Genomic DNA, 23,946 nt, shown 5'->3' on the forward strand with positions numbered 1-23,946 from the left:
TATTATTATATTCTTTATATTATAAGAAATAAGTGCATTATATCACTCGAATGCAATGATACATTATTCAAATCCAAGAATGCAATAGTAAACAGGTAAAACGAAAATTAAAATATTTAAAGTTCATTTCTTATATTTTTTATATTACATATTTAAATTTGTTAATTCCAGAGGGTTAATCAAAATTATTATATATTATTATATTTTTTATATTATAAGAAATAAGTACATTATATTATTCCAATACAATGATACATTATTAAAGTCCAAAAACACAATAGTAAACAGGTAAACCGAAAATGAAAATATTTAAATTTTATTTTTTATATTTTTCGTATTATATATCATTATATTTTATATACTGTATATTTAAATTTGTCAATTCTATAGGGTCAATTAAAATGAAAATTCTAGCTAACGAAATTTTCAACCACGAATAATTTCTCCAGCAGCATTTTTACAACGAGCATCCCCAAGACAGAAAGCCCCATTCGACCCAATCTAACCCAATAAAATTAAATTCACCCAATTTACCCAAGCAAACATTAATTTCCACGAGCTTCGCAGCCGAAACCCGGCCAATTAACAATAAATACCCCACAAACTCTTAACCGATACCCTGCGAACCATAACCAATTCCACGAGAACCCGTGGAGTTCATCAAAATCCACTGCACGCCCCCTCTCCGCGCAAAACGCGACATTCTTTAAATTCGTCAGCACGCGTTTTCAAGCCGGGGGTGGCTGGGTGTCTTTTTATTCCGAGCACTTAATTTCCGAGCGGTGCCTGCACGCTCGGGGGTTGGCGAGGAAAATAAAAAAAAAAAGGGGGGGGGGAAGGGAAAAGAAGAAAAAGAAGAGAGAAAGAGGGGGTAGAAAAAAGGAACGAGAGAACGATGTTACGTAAAATTCCTGCACTGAAAACGACTGTGTTACGTTCTGGCACGTTTTAGCCGGCACCCGGTAGCAAAACACTTCTCTACCGTAGGTTTGCTTTTATTACGAGACATTTCAGGAGTTTGCAGAGCCATGGGTGAACGAAGAGCGCGGGTTGGGGTTGGTTCGCGAGCGTGTCGCGGGGCGTGACAAGAAATGTCACACGCTTCAGATGGCATAACTACGCGTGAGGCCCCCCCGACCATACTCCGCGGCTTGCTCTCGCATTCCAACGGTGACACGTACCGCGAGAGACGGACCGCGAAGCCTCGCAGAAATATTGAGCCCCAGGAGAAATATTGGCCGCGGCGTGACGCGTGAACACCCTGTCAATTCGAGTAGAGCAAACCGCATTATACGGCTCGATGAGCTTCCAGAAAAAAAATGATCGGGGGAATTTGCGCGCCGTGGCCGGCAATTTTTCACGGTAATAACCCTGGTTTAATGATCGATCAGTTGATACCGCGCTATGATTTCGAAATTGACCCCGGCTGACGCGTCGAACCCTCCAGAGAAATATTGTTCGGTCATAATATACATGTAAATTCGATCTTCTATTTTTTCTCTTTTTTTTTTTTTGAGGGTGGTTCTTTGAAATTTTTTCTTTTTTTTTTGTGGGCCGAGACGTGATTGATTTTGGAGGTATCGAGGTTGGAATCGAAGCCTTGGTTTGTAGGGTTGTTTCGGGGCATGCGTGGGTCGCAGTGGAATGGGAAGTTTCGTGTTACGTAGTATCGGTATGGTATCACATAGTGGAATTTGTATTAAAATGTAGAATAATTTAGTAAATTATTCGGAGGAAAATTTTGAGAGAATTATAGAAAATGGCGGAGAAGCTTTACAATTTGTGATTTAGAGCATAGCCTAGTATAAGATAATAGGGGGATTCTATATACATGTATATGAATAAATAAAATGAAGTGATTTGTAAATATTATAGTTCGTATAAAAGACAGTAATTCATAATAATATAGTTGGTATTGTATTATGGGAATACTGCATATTTCCAGTTAAATAAATTGTAAAAGTATCACAATTTTGTGAAAGTTTGAAAAATAGAATATAAATATAATTTAATAATTCCTAAATTTTAGTAATGAAAATAATAAATGACAATTATTATACAAGTATTATTATAAATTTATACTTAAATCTATTATACGAATCTTCCAATTTTAAAAAAGTTTTAACGATAGTACACGGTATAGAATATAAATATGACCTAATAATCCCTAAATTTTAGTAATGCAAATATTAAATAACAATTATTATACAAGTATTATTATAAATTCATATTTAAATCTATTATACGAATCTGCCAATTTTACAAAAGCTTTAACAATAGTAAATCCATAAATTTTCTAACATAAATAATAAATAACAATTATCATAGATATGTTACACAAATACAGTATCACCACGCAGTTATCTACAAATTTACAAAAACTTTATAATTCCCTAAAATCTCCAATATAAATTCTTAAAGAACCAAATTACTAAGAATTGTAGCCCTCAATATATATTTATTCTAAAAATTCCATAACTCAAAATTTCTAAGAAAGGGGAACAGATACCATTAGAAATATATCTCCACTATCCAACGTTCGAGTAAATTATAGGAAAGCCATAATTTCCACGCGAAAGCTTAAAACCTTTTATAAACCCCTAAAATCTCCAATATAAATTCTTAAATAACCAAATTATTAAGAATTGTAGCCCTTAATATAAATTTATTCTAAAAATTCCATAACCCAAAATTTCTAAGAAAGGGGAAGAGATACCATTAGAAATATATCTCCACGATCCAACGTTCGAGTAAATCACAGGAAAACCATAATTTCCACGCGAAAGCTTAAAACCATCAAAGTTTCTAAGAAAGGGGAAGAAATATCATTAGAAATATATCTTCACGATCCAACGTTCGAGTAAATCACAGGAAAACCATAATTTCCACGCGAAAGCTTAAAACTCGAATAACTGTTACCTGTGACAGAAAAAATCGCTGCGAGTACCCGTAGTTCACGGATGAACGGTGATCGAGCGACAGAGTTAGAAATATAATATTTCCATGGTGCCCGTTGATGGAAACTTATAACGCTTAGACTGAGAAAAACGGATCGCGAATACCGTGAAAATATTGCCCGCTGAAGTTACCTCGCGAACGCGTCGTCTATTCGAGCAACGTAAATCATATTACACGGTTACTGAATCCGAAGTGAAAAATGTTTACAGAACTTCAGTCGTATAAAGTAGCAGTTTTTTCTTCCCCGGTCGGGAGAAAAACTGCAGTATTGACACTGCGAAATATTAACCGCAATAGTCGCGCCGAAGTTACTCGACGAGAAGAAATATTATCCTGTGATCCGGTGTGGACTTCATAGTTCCTGATATACGACGATAACGATGGAATATGCGAGTATGAATAGCGATTTCGAAATATCGTTTTACGCCGATGTGGCTGAAAGAGAACTCGCGGAACTTCAATGGCGATTCTTTCGCAGAATTTTTAATGCAATCCTTGGATGAAGATTGGAAATATCACGAAAAGGGGATTTTGGAAAAATGTACGTTTAAATATAATTAATTCATAATGTTAAATTTTAGAAATTTAAATTACTGTTAAATATCGTTAAATTGCAATATTGTAACGATATTAATTGTTGTAACAAATTATTTATATTAATTCTTGGAATTTTTAATTATTTTTCTTGTATATTTTCAGCTTTTCTTGGTCAGTAAATAAAAGATCAACAAATTTCGAGGATAAATTGATGTAATTTCTGTAAGCAAACTTGACAGAAGAGTGCAAAGGGTTTACATTGTAATATAATGTAGTTGAATATTGAAAATAAACTAAAGAAATATAGACGCTATAATTTTCAATTAAATTTAATCCATTTAAAGGGACTAAATTTTATTTTTCTATCCAAAATTAGCAACAATATTATGAAAACTATGTCTAACCCATTTGATACCAAGCTATAAAATTATGAAAATCATTTTTGCAATAAAAATTTGGTAAATTTTAATTAATAAGTATAAACTTGTTTATATATAATTAATTAATAAGTATAGACTTGTTTCTAAAATAAATAAGGAAGAATACGATTTTCATAGAAAGGGATCATAAAATTGAGGCCATTAATGAAAGGTAAAAGAAATAAAGAGTAAAATATTTTGAAATTTATAAGGGAGGTTGTTTCGTACCAATATTTAACACCCATCACCGAAACGTCTTATAAATATTGTAATATAAATATTGTAATAAAAATACGTATCGGAGATTAACATTCCACATTTAATTATTGTACAGTTCAGTTACAATAAATAATCACGATACTAGTCACAAATAAATAATCTATTTCTAATTACACTCGTGATCCGTAAAAATATTAAACGAATCACGCAATATTAACGATATACAATAATATAATATAATATAATATGATATTAAAGTGTGATGTGTTCTTGAAAATTGAAGAAATTTAATTGATTGGTATTGATAGCAACAGTATTACTATATCATCTTCAAATCAGGATTCCTGATTCTAGAATATTTGAATATAAACAATATATTATTATTATTAATATTAGTATAATATATTATTATTGATATAATTGTTATTAATACGAAGAATATATTACTGCATCCATAAGGAAAGAAAATTAATTTTAATTGCACTGCTTCTTATCCAAAGTCCAATGCAAATAGTATTTTCGTATGTGCATCTCATTAGGATAAAAGAATTCAACAATTTTTCCACGATTTTTACCTATATTATATAGGTATATTATGATATTATATAGGTATATTGTATTACCTATATATGTCACACAATCATACATGATACGCGATCACGATAAAATGCCATCACGAAATCATCGTTATCACGAAGAGCACCCCTCATTCTCAGTAGCACAGAGGCTATTCTCCTTTATCTTCCTTTGCACTTAGTCCACGAAATCTTTGGCAGGAGATTTGCTTCACGTTTAGACGTATAATAAGATCGAAGTTTCTCTGCACTTTGTCATCGATCCTTCCCCGATAGCAGAACCATCAAACATTTCTGCCGATGCACGTTTCGCTGTAGCAAGTTTTACTACTAGAGTAGCCATTTCGTCGGAGTAACGATAATAAATTCTGCACAGAGCATAAAGCAGCACCAAACTGCGAGTCACTGAGAGATATTCGTGATCTTCAACAGTAGACCTAACTCGTAAAATGTTTTCGTTACCGTCTAATCATGTCTGATTTCGACGTGATCAGCGAGTGATCCCACAGGTGCCCGATGAAACTGACCCTCCTCCTTAAATTTCAGATATAAGGAAATTAAATTGTTTATGAATCTCTAGTATAGTATAGCGGAAACACAATGAAACTACAAAATTGGATCTCTATTGTAGCCCTCGACTCCTTTTATTCGGTTGACTCCAGAGGATGCGAGTGTCTATTGAGAATCTAGGTAGGCTCTGAGGGTTCTTGAAATTTTTAAGAAACGAGCATCTTTCGTGATCTTTTTGCAACCTATTTTGTATGAAAGCTTTGAATACTGTATTTAAAATTTATTAAAAATGTTTATTGACATTGACATGATTGTATATTCCTGTAAAGAGAGTAGAGAAGAGTCAAATTGATTCTGGTAATTTTTGTCAGTGCAACTGCAATGTAGGTAAATGGCCATGCATAGTTTGCAGCTATTATTGGTTGACAATTACTGAAACAGTTGTATATAGCGATAACTGTACAATTTAATGTAGTATTCGTGTTCAGGAGTATGATAAAGCTGTACCTGTCTATTGAGAATCTAGCCTCACAGCCTCTGAAAGCTGTCAAAATCTTTAAAAAATGAGTACTTTTCGTGATCCTTTCATTATCCATTTTATGTATAAAATTAAAATAGTCCATTCAGTATAAATTAAAGAGGTATTTTTGATTTTGTGATTATTATATCTTCCTATGAAGGGGATATATAAAGCAAACGACATAAGTGTCTGACAAAAACCTAGCGTCACAGGTCTCCAAAAGTTATTAAAATTTAAAAGAAAATGAATACTTTTCGTAACTTTGTTATACTCCAAATTTACGTATGAAATAGAAGTAGTCCATTCAGTATAAATTAAAGAAGTATTTTTGATTTTGTGATTATCATACCTTTCTATGAAGGGGATAGAAAATTGGATATATAATGCAAACGACATAAGTGTCTAATGAGAACCTAGCATCAGAGGTCCCACAAAAATGATTAGAATTATTGAAAAATGAATACTATAAATCTCTCCTATATTCCATTTCATATATAGATTTAGAATAGTCCATTCAGAATATATTATAAAAATTTCTTGCCTTGGGAACTATTATATCTCCCTATGAAACAATAGAAGACACGATAATATCATTCCAAAGACGTGTCTATTGAGGATCTAGCCTCATAGCCTCTAAAAGCTATCAAAATCTTCAAAAAATGAGTATTCTTCGTGACCTCGTTATACTCGACTGTATGTATAAAATTAGTGCAGTCTATTCAGCATAAATTAAACAAATTTCTTCGACTTTGTGATTATCGTACCTTCCTATGAAAGGGTTAGAAAATGGGATATATAATGCAAACGACATAAGTGTCTCATGAGAACCTAGCGTCAGAGGTCCCACAAAAATGATTAGAATTATTGAAAAATGAATACTATAAATCTCTTTCTATATTCCATTTCATATATAAATTTAGAATAATCAATGCAGAATATATTATAAAAATTTCTTGTCTTGGGAAGTGTTGCATATCCCTATGAAACAATAGAAGAAGAAAAATGAGTACTATAAATCTCTTTCTATATTCCATTTCATATATAAATTTAGAATAATCAATTCAGAATATATTATAAAAATTTCTTGTCTTGGGAAGTGTTGCATATCCCTATGAAACAATAGAAGACACGATAATATCATTCTAAAAATGTGTCTGTCGAGGATCCAGCCTGACAAGTCCTAATAAAGACGTGTCCATCGAGTATCCAGTCTGACAAGCCCTAAAATCTCGAAGGGTCTGAGAATTTTCAAGAGACGAATATTTTTCAACAGCATTTCACGTTCCACTTCGTACGTAAGATTAGAGTAGTCCACTCAGCGTATATTAGGTAAGTTTTTCGGCTCCGCCATTACTGTATCTCCCCGCGGAAGGAATAGAGAACGGGATATATCGGGGAAAGTATTTCCAACTATGCGCGAGTAGATCCGACCCGTGGCCATAACCGGGAACATTCTCGTTTAACAAGGACGAAGCTCGAGATTTTCCTCTCCTAAGTTCCCTATGTCTGCCCTTGGCTCGTTCCTCCTTCGATATAGAGAGTCCTTGGAATGTTCCGGCGGATCCCTCATATCACCAACGCTATTCGCGCATCCCCCGATTTAACAGGCCTTAATCATCACAAGGACCTTCCTCCGGCTGAACGTTTTCGTCCTGTGACCAGTTACCTTGTATCCTGGAGCATCCCTGGCGTATACCGTAACATCCTGCCACTTAATCGCTCATCCCTTATGCCAGGGACCGTCTGGCGAACGTTTTACTTGCGTCCTGACATAAGGGGAATAGTTGGTTGGTCGGCTACGCGTTTTGCATTGCAGAATTAACGTCAGGAATAACGAAATGGTCTTGCCAGGAATGCAGAATTGCGTTGAGAATGGTCAAGTTTCCAGACAAATTTTAGGATGTCGGATATTAATAAGAGATCATTTTATAGGGGGGTTTCAAGGAATTTTATGAACAATATTATTTATTAGAAATAGGAAGAGACTTATAAAAAGAACGAAGAATGCTTTAATTGGTAGTCAGTGATTGTAAAATAAATTTTAACGATATTTCGTACTTAAAATTTGATATTTATAGTGAAATATAAAATCATATCAATAGTAAAATACAGTACAATATTGTCTAGTAAGAGAGTCTGTGGAAATATCAATTTTAAGTAAATATATAAATAATTGTGCTTCTACAATTCCTTGGAACCTATAGAATAATTACTTATTAATATCTTAAGTGCTATGGCAATGAAAATTTCATCAATTTTTCATTATCTCGTTTTCAAGCACCATCGAAAATTAATTATATAACCAGAACACGAAGTATCATAACTCTCATCCTGTAATATAAATTATAAATCCATAATATGATCAAAGAGCAATAATACATTACTCTCCTCAGCAACAACTCTCTTTCCTATCACTATAAAAATTCATTTCACTCATAAAAGTTCTGTATCACACTAAAGAATAAATTAAATTTTTATTGGCATAACAAACGAGCAGAAAATAAATAAATAAATTTTTATTCATTTACAAGGCCCCCCAAAGTAGTTATGATAATTATTTATCCATTTTCGATACCAGTATCCTGAACAAAGTAGCCAAGTAGAGCAAAATTCCGTGATCTACATATTCAAAGTCAGTGTTGCAAGAAACGTAATAAGAGACAAATACGAAGACAGAAAAATGGGGAAAAAGTGCGAAGTAATGAACCATAAACCACGAATATTAGAATCGCTGGCTGGCAAGCCATAACATACGTACACGCCCCGCGACAAAGGGGGCGTTAAATAAAGCGTCAATCTCTTACGAAGAATTAGATGACAAAGGACGATGGGAAAATGTTGAACGGGGTTTTATACGTAGGCACGAAAAATGTGGATGGACGGTAAAATTTTAATATAACTTCAATTTAGCGGGTTTAACGAGCGCGCCGTTCCGTCGATTATGAGCGTTTCTACGAGGCTAATAAATCTAGAATCGTCCTAATGAAACGGCAAACTGCGTGTGCCCCCGTTTCCATCCTACGTTTCGTCACCCTCGAACCTACTCGATGGTACGCGACGAAATCTCGTAACGTCGGTGTCAAGATTTGCATAATTCGCAGTGATAATTAAGCGATCTGCATATTACGTCCCGCGCCATGTCAGTTTCTCTTTTAAGGGCAAATAGTCCCTGGCACGATCCTAAAGTTCCCACCCCCTTTCTGCGCCCACAATTTCTCCGGCCTGGCTATTAGATTAGAGCGTTGTAACGAGTAATATTCACGTAACGGCCCGGCATCCACCACCCAACATGGCGGAGCAATCCGTGATTTTCACACACGCGTGACCCTGGAATAGCGAATTTCTCGTTCATATTGGAAAATACACCGTTGTCCCTTTCTCCCCCCTCTCTCTCTCTCTTTTTTCGCTCCTTTTTTACTTCACTCGATGGACGTCGAAGCAATTGCCGGATACGTCGGGAAATATCGGATGTATATGGACCTTCAACGTTCCTCGTACTTCGTTGCATTTGTCCTTTGTGTCGGTGATGGTGAGTACAAATAGCCCCCCATGTGTGCACAGATAGCGAGTTTTTCAAATTTTTCCTGATTTTTTTCACCTATGAAAATGGTTCGTGTTTTACTCGTTGAAAGGTGTCGAATTAGGGGTGGAAAAAGGGGTGTAGGATTTTTTGGACGATAAAGATGGCTCGTGTTTTGTTTACGGGAAATTGTAAAGATAGGGATGAAATAGGAATATATCAATTTTTAAATGATAAAGATGGTTTGTGTTTTGCTTATGGGAAATTGCAGAACTAAGAATGAAAATAGGGGTGTATATTTTTTGGATGATGAAGATGGTTCATTTCATGCTTATGGGAAATTGCAGATTTAGGGGTGAAATAGAAGAATATAATTTTTTAAATAACGAAGATGGTTTGTGTTTTGATTATGGAAAATTGTAGAGTTAGGGGTGAAATAGGGGTATATCAATTTTTAAAAGAAAAAGATGGTTCGTGCTTTGCTTATGGAAAATTGTAGAGTTAGGGGTGAAATAAGGATACATGAATTTTTAAACAATGAAGGTGATTTGTGTCTTGCTTATGGAAAATTGTAGAGCTAGGGGTGAAATAGGTGTCCATGATTTTTTAAACGAAGAAGATGGTTCGTGTTTTGCTTATAGAAAATTGTAGAGCTAGGGTTGAAAAAGGGTGTTAAGGGTGATAGATATATGTCTTGGTTTATTGTACCTTTTTTTCTAACAGAATTTTAGAAGGGTTGGGTCCAGTACCAGCAGACGTGCAATCCATCATACACCGGCTGTTTCTGAGGGATTTTGGTGAAGTTTCGAATAAAGAATCGTGTGAATAAATTGGCGTGGTTAGAATATAATTATTGACACGTGGATATTGAAACGACATTTAAATATTGAACGACATTTAATTACAAAATATTTTATGCATACTTATTCCCACGATAATAAAACGATAATAACACGATAATAAAGTAAAAATCGTAAAACAGAAATCATAAAATTGCATTTATCTACGTACAATAATTTGAGATAACTAACCAAATACACGTGTACCTATGTATAATAGTTTCCCGACTTCACAGGAACAGATAATAAAAATAAAAAAATAAAAAAATGAAATATGAAACTGTATATATTCGAATGTGAGAAAGAACCGAGGATTCGAGATGAAAGTAGAATCTATGTCTTCTATAACCAAATACATATGTACCTGCTTTCAGACTACTCTTCTATATTACGTACAAGATATAAAATCGAAGAAGATGGAATATAAAGTTGCACATATTTAGGTGCGAGAAAAAAAAATATAACCACTCTAACCAACCATCTTCATATACACGTGTGTGTGGCTAGAAATGGATACCAGTACCTTCTGTATTTTATAACAATTAACACATTAGTATATTCGGATAAAAATATTTAAATAATGAAAACAATTCGCAGTAAAAACTTAGAAAAATAATAAATTAAACAAAAAAAAGGAGAAATGATTAACACTTTCTAGAAAATTCTTCTCTCTCACTCACTCTTATGAACTGTAAATATAATATCAGAAGATGGAAGTTGAAACAGGTTGCCAATAATATAACCATGTAATTATAACGATTAATATAAATTTTTATTACAGATCTATTGCACGTGAGAATTGTACATCGTATCCACGAAGTCCTACCAAAATTCACAATATGACATATAGTTAATTTGGCACAGGGTTGCCAACACGTTGTGACTCTCTAAGGCTTTTCCTACCTTTTCCTACCGTTCCTTCTAGCTACACGACCATGGATGGTACCTGCGATCTGCATGACATCAATGACTGAGGGGAAGTACCCAGGGTGCAGAGAAGGCAAAAGGCAGAAGGCAGAATGTGTGTACTCGAAACGTAGTGAACAGAGGATCCTATGTTTGAGAGTTAGAATCCAGAGGAACTTAGTGCAATATTTTAGTTAAATAAACCCGTTTTGTTATTAAAAAGGAGTTGTTTATTAGATTAACTAGATCTCTGTCTGCATAGGATTAATTTAGCGAAAGATCCTACATTTAGGTTTTCTGTATTAAAATAAAAGCGACAGTGCAAGAAAAGATACGTACAGGTGTAAGTTCAGCAGAGAAAGCCTGTAAAAATGTATTCATCAGGAAAGACACGATATCTAGGCTACACCTGTACCCATCTCGATATTACGAAGGTTAAACCCTAGCCTTCCATCACAGCAGAGAAACTACCAAGTAAATCTCCCACAATATCACGAAACAGAGTACCCAACTCCGTCATCAGACCAGCTACACTTTCCTCCCATCGATCACTGACAGCCAATGTTTCATCATTAATCGTCGAACCGTGCCATTAAGCGTAATCCTAATAAACAAGTAAGCCAAAGTTCGATATGTCGATGAACATCAGCGAACAACTATAGGACGATAATAACGATATAGCGGGATGGAATGTTGTATGGTCAAGTTCGGCAAGCGGCTTTGCGAACTTTCGCCAATCAGCAGGTGGAATCCCGGACGAAACTCACTGACAATTCAATTACAACTGGGAATTCCTGGTCCGGCCCTAAGCTGAGAAAGTTTGGCGGTTTGATAGAGGCCATAGGAGATTCAGCGTCGGGGAAGGAGGTGACCCACACTTCTCCAAGTGTTATGCAGATTTCTGTTTGGCCAGTCATTAGATTGCAGGCACAGGGTGTTTGCAGCCACGACAGTCATTACGACGGCTGTCCACCCTATACGATTTACCTGTTCCGTAGTGTCGACATCTATGAATGTCTGATGTGCTGTGGGTTGTATCACTTGGAATCTGACTTGTGTTTTATACGGGGTGTCTGATTTTAATCTTCAGGCGGAAATTAATTATGGTGATATCAAATTCGCGGTGTTCGAAATGTTGCTGACAGGAATTAAACGATTTCAAGGAGGGTTAGAAATATAATATAATTACAATTTTGATGGGTGGACTTGTTGAAGATCATATGAAGGTCAAATTAATTTATATCTTCAAAAAATTAATTATATCAAATTCACTGTGTTTGAAATGTTCCTGACAAGAATTAAACGATTTCGAGGAGAGTTAGATATATAATATAATATAATATAATTACAATTTTTGTAGGTGGACTTGTTGAAGATTATATGAAGGTTAAATTAATTTATATCTTTAAAAAATTAATTATATCAAATTCACTGTGTTTGAAATGTTCCTGACAAGAATTAAACGATTTCGAGGAGAGTTAGATATATAATATAATATAATATAATTACAATTTTTGTAGGTGGACTTGTTGAAGATTATATGAAGGTTAAATTAATTTATATCTTTAAAAAATTAATTATATCAAATTCACTGTGTTTGAAATGTTCCTGACAAGAATTAAACAATTTTGAAGAGTGTTAGAAATATAATATAATATAATATAATTAGAATTTTTGTAGGTGGACTTGTTGAGGATTATATAAAGGTCAAACTATTATAGTTTATATCCTTAAATTATTTGTGATTGGTATTATATAAACTGAGCTTTATTATTAAATTTTATATTAAAATTAATACAAATATTATTAAATTAATTAATATTATTAAGTTTTTATAAAAATTTGAGTTCTATCTAGCATCCTGACACACGTGTCGCCTAATTAGTTTGGAATATCGAGATTTTATTCTACTTTGAGGTACTTGATTACATAGAAATATTGATTATATACAAAATTTATTTGTAGATTATTAATTTATCGATAATTGTTGATAATTGCATTAAATATTTAAAAATACTCTTTTTACATAAAATAAGAAGAGAATTATAAACATAATTAGGGTTTAGGGTATTTCGAATCCAGATGAAACAGTGTTAAACCCTGTCTATAGTAATCTATAATAAAATTCTCCTTTGCTAACTTTACCAATAATTATACAAATTATACTAACTTTACCAATAATTGTTTACCTACTCGTAACATATTTCCAAAAATTGTATATTACACAAAATTCCGAAGAAAGAAAATTCCTTATGAAATAAGCTTTCTTTCACACATTTCTATATTTTCTATATTTACAAAAGCAAACAAACTTCACTAGCGAATTTGAAAAATCTTCCTACATTTTGAATAATTAAAGAAAGAAATTGTTTCGTCGCTACTATGCTAAAGTACATGTTCGTAGCGTCGAAGTATTGTCCATCGGTCTCATAAAAATTCCAAAACGCGTTCCACATCAATTTCTGATTAGTTTATAAAAAAAACAGTGACTTCCACTCACCGGCATAGTTTGGCTACCGTGTAAGGTATTGATCGCCGCAAGCGCTTCTTGATGTGATGAAAGTTTCACGAATGCACAGCCTGAAACGAAAAGACAAGAAAGGTCTCGTTAATCCTCCGTAATAATGCAAACGAAAAATCTAATTCGCCATTTCGCTCCAACCATCGCGAAAATCCACTCTGCCAATACTTGAGCCACTCGCAGATCAAAATTACCCCCATTTATCAAATGAAATAAAAAATTCAAAATTCCATTTTCTCCTCAACCCAACCATCAAAGCACTTAATGAATGCAAAATTTTTCATGGCAGAAATAAATTTCTATTTTCCTATCCTATTTCAGGAAAGTTAATCGATTCGGAAAATGCGGCGAGTAATTACGAAAGTGGTATAACCAATAATAAGTCAAACTTCGGAAGAAACTACTTCATCCCTCGTTAATGATCGCATACACTTGCACTGGAATAAGATAAAACAATTTTTAACAGAATAACTATAACTAAGAATTGAACCCCTAGATCGAGTATGCAATTTCGTTGAAATTAATTTCCTTAATTTATAATAAATTAATCCTTTGCGGTCGAGGACCCCGTCGTGGAGACATTCGCAAGTCGAAAAATACAGAAAGCTACAGAAAATTATAGAAATTAAAAATTTCGAATTTTCACGTATTATTAGTAGTATTAAACACAAATTAATTTCAACAAATTCAGTGCGTTTTAATATCCATATATTGACTTTAAATCCTGTACAGAAGAGTAACTGCGAAACGCTAAATTTTCTCTGCCAAAATTTGCCAACCGCAAAGGGTTAAAGGCGCGAAATTTAAATATCTGGAAACGAAATACGTATGATTTGGACCACTTTCGTACAGACGAGCGACTCGAGGTGGTTGTCAGTGGTTAAATCGTTGGTTCATCCCCTTATTTGCCACGAAGGAGACACGCCGAGGATTATACGCGGTATATTCGATACTCGGAAGGAAAAGGAAGAAAATTACTTTATCTCGGAGGACGATTCGCAGGGGAAAGGCGAAAGGAGTTCGGTTTCCGCCATTGTCACAGAGTCGAGACCATCTCTAACGATGATGGAACGATTAATCGCCCCTACTCCTCTGCTACGCGTGCTTATCGTTATAGTTAGATGGAGACGCGAAGACAAAGAACTCGAGGGTGCTTTGAAAAATTGACGCGCCAGCGGAGCGCAACGTGCACTTAATAAAAGATGTTTACCACGAACGGAGAAACGCTCCGTTATCCAGGACACCACTCCTGGTTTCGAGCAATAACGGTGCGTATCACAGTGAGCAAACGATCCTGAAAAATTACTCCTATCCACGATCGTTCGTAAAATAATCTCCGACGCTCTGTCACATTAGTGGAGAGCAATTTTGAAAGGGGCGGAGTTTCGAAGGGAAAATGACGTACTTAATTGGTCTGTTTCTAGTCACTTTCTTGTACGATAAATCAAAAATTTAGTTTAGAAATTTGCTTCGACAATATTTATTTCTTTTATTATTTCTTTATTTATTTCTTTTATTTTTATTTCTTTCTTATTCTTTTTAATGACAATTGTACGATTTAATCGTAATGGGGCGATAACAAACCTGTTATAATATATTTATGCAATTGAGGAAGAATGTTGATAATATTGTTAGAATTAAAATATTAATTAATAATAATAATTCAAATATCTAAAATATTTTTATTGGGTGTTCAGAGTGCTAATTTAATTGCTCTCATAATTAGTTACAGGGACAGAATTTTAAAAGGAAAAAGGACCTACTTAGTTGGTCTGTTTCTAGTAACTTTCTGGTACGATAAATCAAAAATTTGGTTCAGAAATTTGTTTGGACAATATTTATTTAAATACTATCTTTTTTTTTAATAATAATTGTACGTTTGAATTGCAATTGTGTGATAATAAACCTGTTAAAAGAATGGAGGAAATATATATTTGCAATGGAGGAAGAATGTTGATTATATTGTTAAAACTACAATATTAATTAATAATAATAATTCAAATACCTAAAATATTTTTAATAGATGTTCAGAGTCGTAATTTAATTATTCCCACAATTAGTTACAAAATTAGTATCAATTTCTTTACTCCTTTAATTATGGTACGATCAGGTATAATCATAAATTGAATAATGTTATTGCAATATATTAATAAAATCTTAGAGACTGTCAGAAGTATTGAACAGCAATTTTAGAATTTTCTAAGACGAATATATTAAAAACTACAATAAATAAACAATTCTATTTCTGCATACTAAATAGAATAAGTTGAAATAAAATTAGAAAAACTGAAAAAAGTCTGAAATTATTTTCTCTCCTTTAAAAAAGAAACAAGCTTCCATTATAACAATTAGTTAAATATTCTCAACATTCTCGTGTTTTATTTATATCCATAATAACATATAACAAACATCCAGAATGCACAAAAATAATAGTAAATTATTTATTGCATTTCTTAAAAACCATTCCTAAAACCACTCTACCATAAATACGTACACCTAGAGACATAATTCAGCCACTCTAATAACTCGAAATCAAACCTGTATTACCTCGTATTAATTATAAAACGGCACAAAATTACCCATACCGCCCATTCAGGTCAACAGTCCAAGAAACCCTCGATCAACCTCGCGATCGATCAATTTATTCCCAAGACACGAGTCGATCGTTCGCCCTGACCCATTCTACTCACCCCCGGACGACCAAACAACCGGTAAAATCCAATCTAACCGTTCCGTAACATTTTAAAACTATTTCCATTCGTTAAATAATCACCGGCCATCCCACGATTATTCCGCCGTTAATTAAAACACGCGGTACCATTAATTTCCACCGGCTGAAATCTCCCTTCGATATCGCGTTTCCTGTTTGAAAAAAGAGCACCATTCGCCAAAGATAAACCGGGAACACCGTTTCGACGAATTAATAAAATCGTTCGCACGACCATCGGGTAGCTCTTCGAGCCCGGATTCAGTCGAATATAAAATTTCGCGACGTTATTTAACCGCGTCCGCGGAGCTCGACGGTGGCGCAGGGGGTGGGAATTCGCGACAGGAATGAGGGTGGTGGAAGAATGTCCGAAATCGGAGATAAAAGCGATCCGAAGTGTAGGTAGGTGGATAAGATTTTCTCGCGATTCAACCCCTGCCGTTCACCGACATCGCAAGAATTTGTCCGAGCTCCCGAGCTTGTTCTGGCCCACCCCGCTATTCCTTCTTGTGCAAGCGAAATCTCCGGCGGGGCTCTCGAAGACGATGCGCTCTTGAGATTTTTCTCCGCCGCTTCGAGGCAGACGGGTAGTAGGTAAGGTCGCGTGGAAATAAAAGAGTCGAATTTCTCGAAAGTTCGCCTATGTATATACACATGCTGTATATACATTCGTGGACACACGTATTTCCTCCATCCCCGTCTCTCACGCACACGCGCTTCTTCTCTGTGTATATACGTACAGGGTGTTCATCTTATTATTAGGAAGCGACGTTTTCGAAAATTGTCGCGATTAGAAACAAATAAAAGACAAAATTTTTCGGCTCCTTGTGACTGAAGGGACAATGTATGTCAATGTATGTCTGCATATGCATGGTATTTTTGGAAATATAGGGGTGAGCTTCCCCCTTTTTTAAACCTTTGCACTCGACGATTTTTTGACTACAGATGTATACGAGTTGAAAAATTTTCTGCTATAAGGCTGATGATATTTTTCTATGAGTAAGTAAGAAATCGTATAATAATTAACAGGTAGAATTATTTAATTTCGATACCACGCATACTGTTACGTTATCTTAAATTTGATGTATTAATTAATATCGAACTTCGAGATTTTATCAAATAGCGACTGGAGTGCTAGGGGTTAAATGGGATACCATACATTCTTTCGTGTTGCATATGACGTTTTTCGAGATCATATACGGTTAAAAATGAAATTTTTCTACCTTTCCGTATGTCTGAGATAAGAGTTTGAAAATCGATGTTTGTATCAATGTTTCATCTCTTAAATTTTAATTATAAGGATTATAAGGGCATACACGTATACGTGAAAGTATTTGAGTGTTTGTATGTGCTGTTTTCAAAAGGTTAGAGGAAAATATTCCCAAGATTATATAAGTAAAATTAGAAAATAATTCAGCTCGAGTACAGTATTCGGTACGAACGTCTACCATTGATGAATTACAAAAATATTGTGTAAAAAACCTGTAATACTACTTCAAAACATCACTAATTGGAAACTAAGAAGTTGCAATGCAACGTTGATTTGTTTTCTGTAACTTATAGCAACCTTAAGACGGTTTTCCACTTAACTCACTAGCGCCACCATGGTCCGTATCTCCAATTAACGTACCATATATATCGTATACATCGTCGAACCGTTTTCTAATCTTACTGATGCAATCTTGGAGTTTCCTTTTTACTTAAAGGAAAATATTCTCAAGATTATATAAGTAAAATTAGAAAATAATTCAACTCGAGTACAGTATTCATTACGAACGTCTAGCATCGATGAATTACAAAAATACTGTGTAAAAAACCTGTAATACTACTTCAAAACATCACTAATTGAAAACTAAGAAGTTGCAATGCAACGTTGATTCGTTTTCTGTAACTTATTGCAGCCTTAAGACGGTCTTCCACTTAACTCACTAGCGCCACCACGGTCCGTATCTCCAACTGACGTACCATATATACCGTATACGTCGCCGAACCGTTTTCTAATCTTACTGATGCAATCTTGGAGTTTCCTTTTTACTTAAAGGAAAATATTCTCAAGATTATATAAGAAAAATTGGAAAATAATTCAACTCGAGTACAGTATTCGGTACGAACGTCTACCATTGATGAATTACAAAAATATTGTGTAAAAAACCTGTAATACTACTTCAAAACATCACTAATTGGAAACTAAGGAGTTGCAATACAACGTTGATTTGTTTTCTGTAACTTATAGCAGCCTTAAGACGGTTTTCCACTTAACTCACTAGCGCCACCATGGTCCGTATCTCCAATTAACGTACCATATATACCGTATACATCGTCGAACCGTTTTCTAATCTTACTGATACAATCTTGAAGTTTCCTTCTTACAACACACATCATATCGTCTTAAACATTTCAACGGAACATATATATTCCCTTTGTTAAACGTAGCAAGTGTAAGCGTTGGAATACCTCGGTGTGCGTATACACACGACGCGCTTATATACACAGGTGTGCGTGTATGTGTCTATTTCGCTGTTCCAGCGGCTCCTTCTCGCCGGCTCGAAAACTATGTTTGCCCCCTCGAACAACGGCGAACAACAAACACTGGACAAACCGCTCGGCCCTCCGCCGACGACGCTGTAGACTAGTTTCGTGGATCTCCCCCCCGTTCCCATTTCGTCTCGAACCATCCGACCGACCCCTTCACGACCCCTTCCAGACCCATCCGTTCCACTGTTCTCTCTTCCCTTTTAGCCTGTGTGTGCCACCGCAGCCGGTTCGAACCAATCGATAACGCCTGCGAGACTTTCCACTCATATATTTGATTGCTCGGCAAACATGTCTAAGTTTATTCTGCGGCCCCCTGTACCCCCACCCACGCGACTACCCCCCGCCGCCTCGTCGGCGAAGCGCTAACGCGAGCCGCGAGCGCGCCACTGTGCCCGCGTTCGCTAGACTTTCCGATACGTTGGAAACTCTCCAAGGGGGCACGTGAAGCGAACTTTCTTCTGCTCCTTTTGCTTTTTCCTCTTCCTTTTTTTCTTTATTTTGCTCGGGTGGTTTTATGGCTGATGTAATTTGGACGTGTTCGAGCAATGGGGTGTACGGAGGTCTACGAAGATAGGAACATTAAAAGACCAGACGAGTTTCAGATGAGAGATACAGAAAGCAGGTAGCCTTTGGTTGCTATTTCAATTTTACGAAGGATTTTCGACTAAATTTTAGATCGATGTCATACTAGATGCATAACACAGGTTATAAGCTTTATTTCAACCCCTTGCACACTGTAATTTAATTATGAAAAAGTATGCACTGCAGTAGTATTTAATTTGGTATATTTATGCACTGTACATTTATTATATCCTTAGCCTTTGACTGTTATTTCAATTTTATGGCGGATTTTTGACTGTTGAATTTTAGATCGATGTCATACTAGATGCATAACACAGGTTATAAGCTTTATTTCAACCCCTTGCACACTGTAATTTAATTATGAAAAAGTATGCACTGCAGTAGTATTTAATTTTGGAATATTTATCCACTGTACATTTATTCTATCAGAGATAAAGTTAGATAAAAATTTTAGAAATTATTTTAATTTTGTGCACAGGATTTCAGATAATAAAATAGACCCGTGTTGCATAGAAATTTTATTGCGTTTTAAATGAAACAAAATTGAACTAATTTTAGAGAACCAATTTTTATAAAAACTAACTTACTTTTACGATTTTTCACATAAAACCAGGAAAAAAAGATTGTCGCGGTAAACCTTCGTTTGCAACAATTGATGAATCTGTACTGGCATGTTGAATGTTGCCAACACGAGCGAATAGATTTATAACATTTGTAGAAGGTATTACCAACTGCTTTACGTAAATACGACGAAATATAAAGCTATTGCAATATTTCGAGGTGGGACTAAAAATGTCCCACCATGCATTACGCCCATATGCATCAAAAAGGTAGGACACTTTAAATACCCACGTGCCCCAAAGAGTTAAAACGTGTGAAATATAATTATGGTCACCTGATTAGTATAGTACTAGTTAGAGTTAGGCTCGTTATTTTAGTAGAAAGGGTTAATTTTGATCATTATATCTGATATAATCAGAGAAGAATTATTGTTATAACAATTTAAATATTGTTTATTATACGAAACAATTTTCTTCTAGAATTCCAAAGGCTGAAGTTAGCAACGAGACTCCTGTATTTTTATATATAATCAATTTAACCCTTTGCACTCGAGAGGTGAGCTTCAGTCACGATTTCATAAAATTTGGAAGATCGATATTAATTAATATATCAAATTTAATTTAACGTAACAATATACGAGGTGTCGAAATCAAATAATTCTCCAATACTATTATTATACAATTTTTTATTTACTCCCCAAAAATTGTCGTCCGTTCTTTAGTAGAGAATCTTTGAATTTCTACTCTTTTCTAGCTGTTAAGCCTCGGAATGTCGTGCCGGTATTTTGTTCAGCCCTTGATTAGAATAGACCCAGAAGACCGTTAGGGTCTTCTGGCAGCCAGATTCTAATTGCTGTTTTAGTTCAAGTTCCGTGTCCTTTCTATCTTCATTTTCAATGCATTTTCAAACAATTCTTTATTTCCCTCGGGCCACCGGACACGAGGCTTTCTTAGCCATTAATGTTAGAAAGCAGGCAACAGCACTTAGGATTTGGCTGACAATAGGCCTGCAAAGAAAGGGACCAGGCCATGTGCGATGTCGCGACTTTCGGAGCCATAAAGTAACGGGTCCTTCAGGAAGGATCACGAATGTGCGGGTGGCCCACCAGCAACCCCCTTTGAGGGAGAGGCTTCCTCTACCGGCAGATCTGGTCGCGGAAGACGGTCCTCCCTTCTTTGGGGGCATCAGATTCGCGGACCGAGGGCCCATCCTCGGTCCTGTCAACCACCAATGTGAAAACCGATTTCCCTTTGGAAACCATGGGCTCCGAAAGATCGTGCATCGCACAAGTTAGTTAGGTCAGTACCAGTCAGTCAGCAAATAACATTCGAAGAGTTCAGAAGAGTTAACCGGAACTATTACAAAATATACAGTCCACTAAAAACACAAGTTCCTCAAGAAATTTGGTTCGTCATTAACCGTCGCCAATTGCGGTCGACCTATTGACGATATACAGTAGCCAAAACATCGTCGAGTGCAAAGGGTTAATTTCCTTTTGCGTTTAATTCGATGATTCTATTTATTAATTGCTATATCGTAATTAAAATTTGTGGATACCCAATTTCGAGTTTATTTAATGGGATATACGAGACGGAAAAAATAAGATAATTCTGCTGAAAGCCCAACATACACTAGCTTCCGTGAAGTTTCCGGTTGCTCGACAATTTGCTCGATATTAATCTAGAAAAAGGTAGTAAATTATCAATCGATCACGTTATACGTGTTTAACGTAGGAAACCAGGCAAACTTCCGAAGAACTTTTATCCCTTATCGATCAAGGGAGAGTTGACAATTGAATTTATCCGCGGGACGTCGAAAATCTCATTAGGTCCGGGGTCTAATTGTTTTTGGAATGGAGGACCACGATGGAGAAGATTATCGATATCGTGGTTTACTTTGAAAACTTGCCGCTGGTAAATTAACGTGTCCTTATTTGTTTTACCATCGAAGTTACGCGCCATCGACGACGAAACGTAAAAATATGATAGTGTGAACAACGAACGGGACGCTTTTGTTTTTATGCCCACCGAAATGAAAAATACGCTGCTGGAAATGCTGTAAACCTCGCGGTATGCGCGTTCGAATTGCGAACAAACATGGAAATTCGCGGTAAATCGATGATGTATGTTTGTTTCTGCAACAGTTGGAAGTGAATCGTACCACGGTCAACATTACCATTCATTCATGGCGTGCTGAAATTTTAAGCAACGATAATTACGCGCGCTCGCTGGAAATCTACATTTTCGAACATAAGAAGCACGAAACGATGATTGAACAATTTTTTCGTAAATTCTCTAGACTATTTCAAATTATGATACACAAAAAGGATATTTTTAACAATGATAAATAACAGAATAAATGTTTGAGAATCTTTGATCTTAACACTTTGGCAAATTTTATTTATACTGTATTATATTTTGTAAAAGTTGAATTATTCTAAAAATAATGGCGTTATTATTAATTTATCTATTAATAGCTATCTTAATACTTTGACTGTCACGTTGGTCATATGTGACAGGCCACGGTTTCTCCTGTGACGCCACGGTGGTCGGCGACCAAAAGCGTTGAACTACTCGAACTGCATTTAACTACATTGAATGAAAATTGACAGTTGGTGCATTTCGAATATAACCACTAATTAGAAGATACCTTGAAGTAAAAAGTGCCCCATTGAACAATTACAAATTTTTATTAGAACACCAAAAACATAGAACAAATCTTGCATCTAGCAGTGCACTACCGTGGCGTCCTCAGAGAAACATGCAATTTCGACGTGGCAGTCAAAGAATTTGAAACAGGATGTCAATAATATAACCATGTGTTCACAACGATTGATACAGATTTTAGTCATATTCACTACCATATTCACAATGTGATTAATAATTAGTTTCAGGAGTTGCTAAAACGCTGTGGTTCTCCAAGGCGCGAAGTATGAATTGAATATACGAATATATTTCAACATTTGATAACACAGAAAAATAATATTCCAATTCCATTAACAAGTTTCCTGATATAATATGTGAAAAATTGATTCATTTTTCACTCTGAATTAGAAAATTACGAAAAATAACTAAATGTAAGATAGGGATCACTAGAATTGGGCGAGAAATATTCCCCGAAGGAGATATCCTATCGTTTGGGTAAGCGTTCGCAGACCTCTGAACACACGTTCGGTTAGGGGTTGTTGACAGGCGTCTGAACGTTTTCGGCCATTTTCGTGCCAGGGTGGGGTTCCTACAATACTGTTAATAGATTCGGGTCACAAGCCAAACGAAAAAGACAGACAGGGATCATGAGAAACGAACAGCAGGACGCTACTACCTGGTACAGGTCATGCGAAAGCCGAACGAATTTTCCAATAAATTTTCTTCCAGTCTCTAAACTAAATACATAAATGTAAATCCCGAAAAGCTTCATCAACGTCCCTAAAATGGAAGCATAAATACAAATCCCAAAACATCATCTCAAGTCCTGAAAATAATAATATGCATCTAAATACTGAGAAATTTAAGCCTAATTCCAAAACATTTCTAAAATTGTTATACAAATTCACGAATCTAAATATAGAGTGTCCCAAAAAAATGTATACACACTTTACGTGCTTATAAAAATACTATATATTTAAATGGATTACAGATTATGATGGTTAGGTTAGGTTAGGTTAGGTCTCCTTTAAAATCACCTATTATTTTACATGGGTTGTACCTAGAAAGGAAGAAATAAATTAGAAAGAATAAATTATTAGTATTAAAGTGTGTATATGTTTTTTTGGGTCACCCTGTATATTCTCTCCGAAGAAAACGAAAAAGAGGGAGTCAACCGAATTTATTAATTTCCCCTAAATCTAAGAAATTATGTAGTTATAATAAATTAATATATAAACGTACGTATTTCCACGAATCTCCTAAAAATTAATAACCGTTCGCAAAACTGTAACGAAAGTTAACACAAACTATACTATCCGCACTAACACGCATCAAATAAAAACCCAGACCTCCAGCAGCACCCAAGAGATTAACCATCACTTTCAACGGTGG

General features: G+C 35.2%; 1 protein-coding gene across 2 annotated transcripts in view; it reads right to left on the reverse strand.

Moving 5' to 3' along the window:
- Positions 1-23,946, reverse strand: part of bru3 (CUGBP Elav-like family member bruno 3) — a 552,999-nt gene that overhangs the window by 47,585 nt on the left and 481,468 nt on the right. For both annotated transcript variants that reach the window (XM_017911632.1, XM_017911631.1), the window contains exon 4: positions 13,504-13,583. In XM_017911632.1, the coding sequence (XP_017767121.1) occupies positions 13,504-13,583 (80 nt within the window). The remainder of the gene's footprint in view (positions 1-13,503; positions 13,584-23,946) is intronic.

This window comes from Eufriesea mexicana, unplaced genomic scaffold, assembly GCF_001483705.2.
Source record: "Eufriesea mexicana isolate 0111107269 unplaced genomic scaffold, ASM148370v2 scaffold307, whole genome shotgun sequence".
In the NCBI taxonomy this organism is placed as follows: Eukaryota; Metazoa; Arthropoda; class Insecta; order Hymenoptera; family Apidae; genus Eufriesea; species Eufriesea mexicana.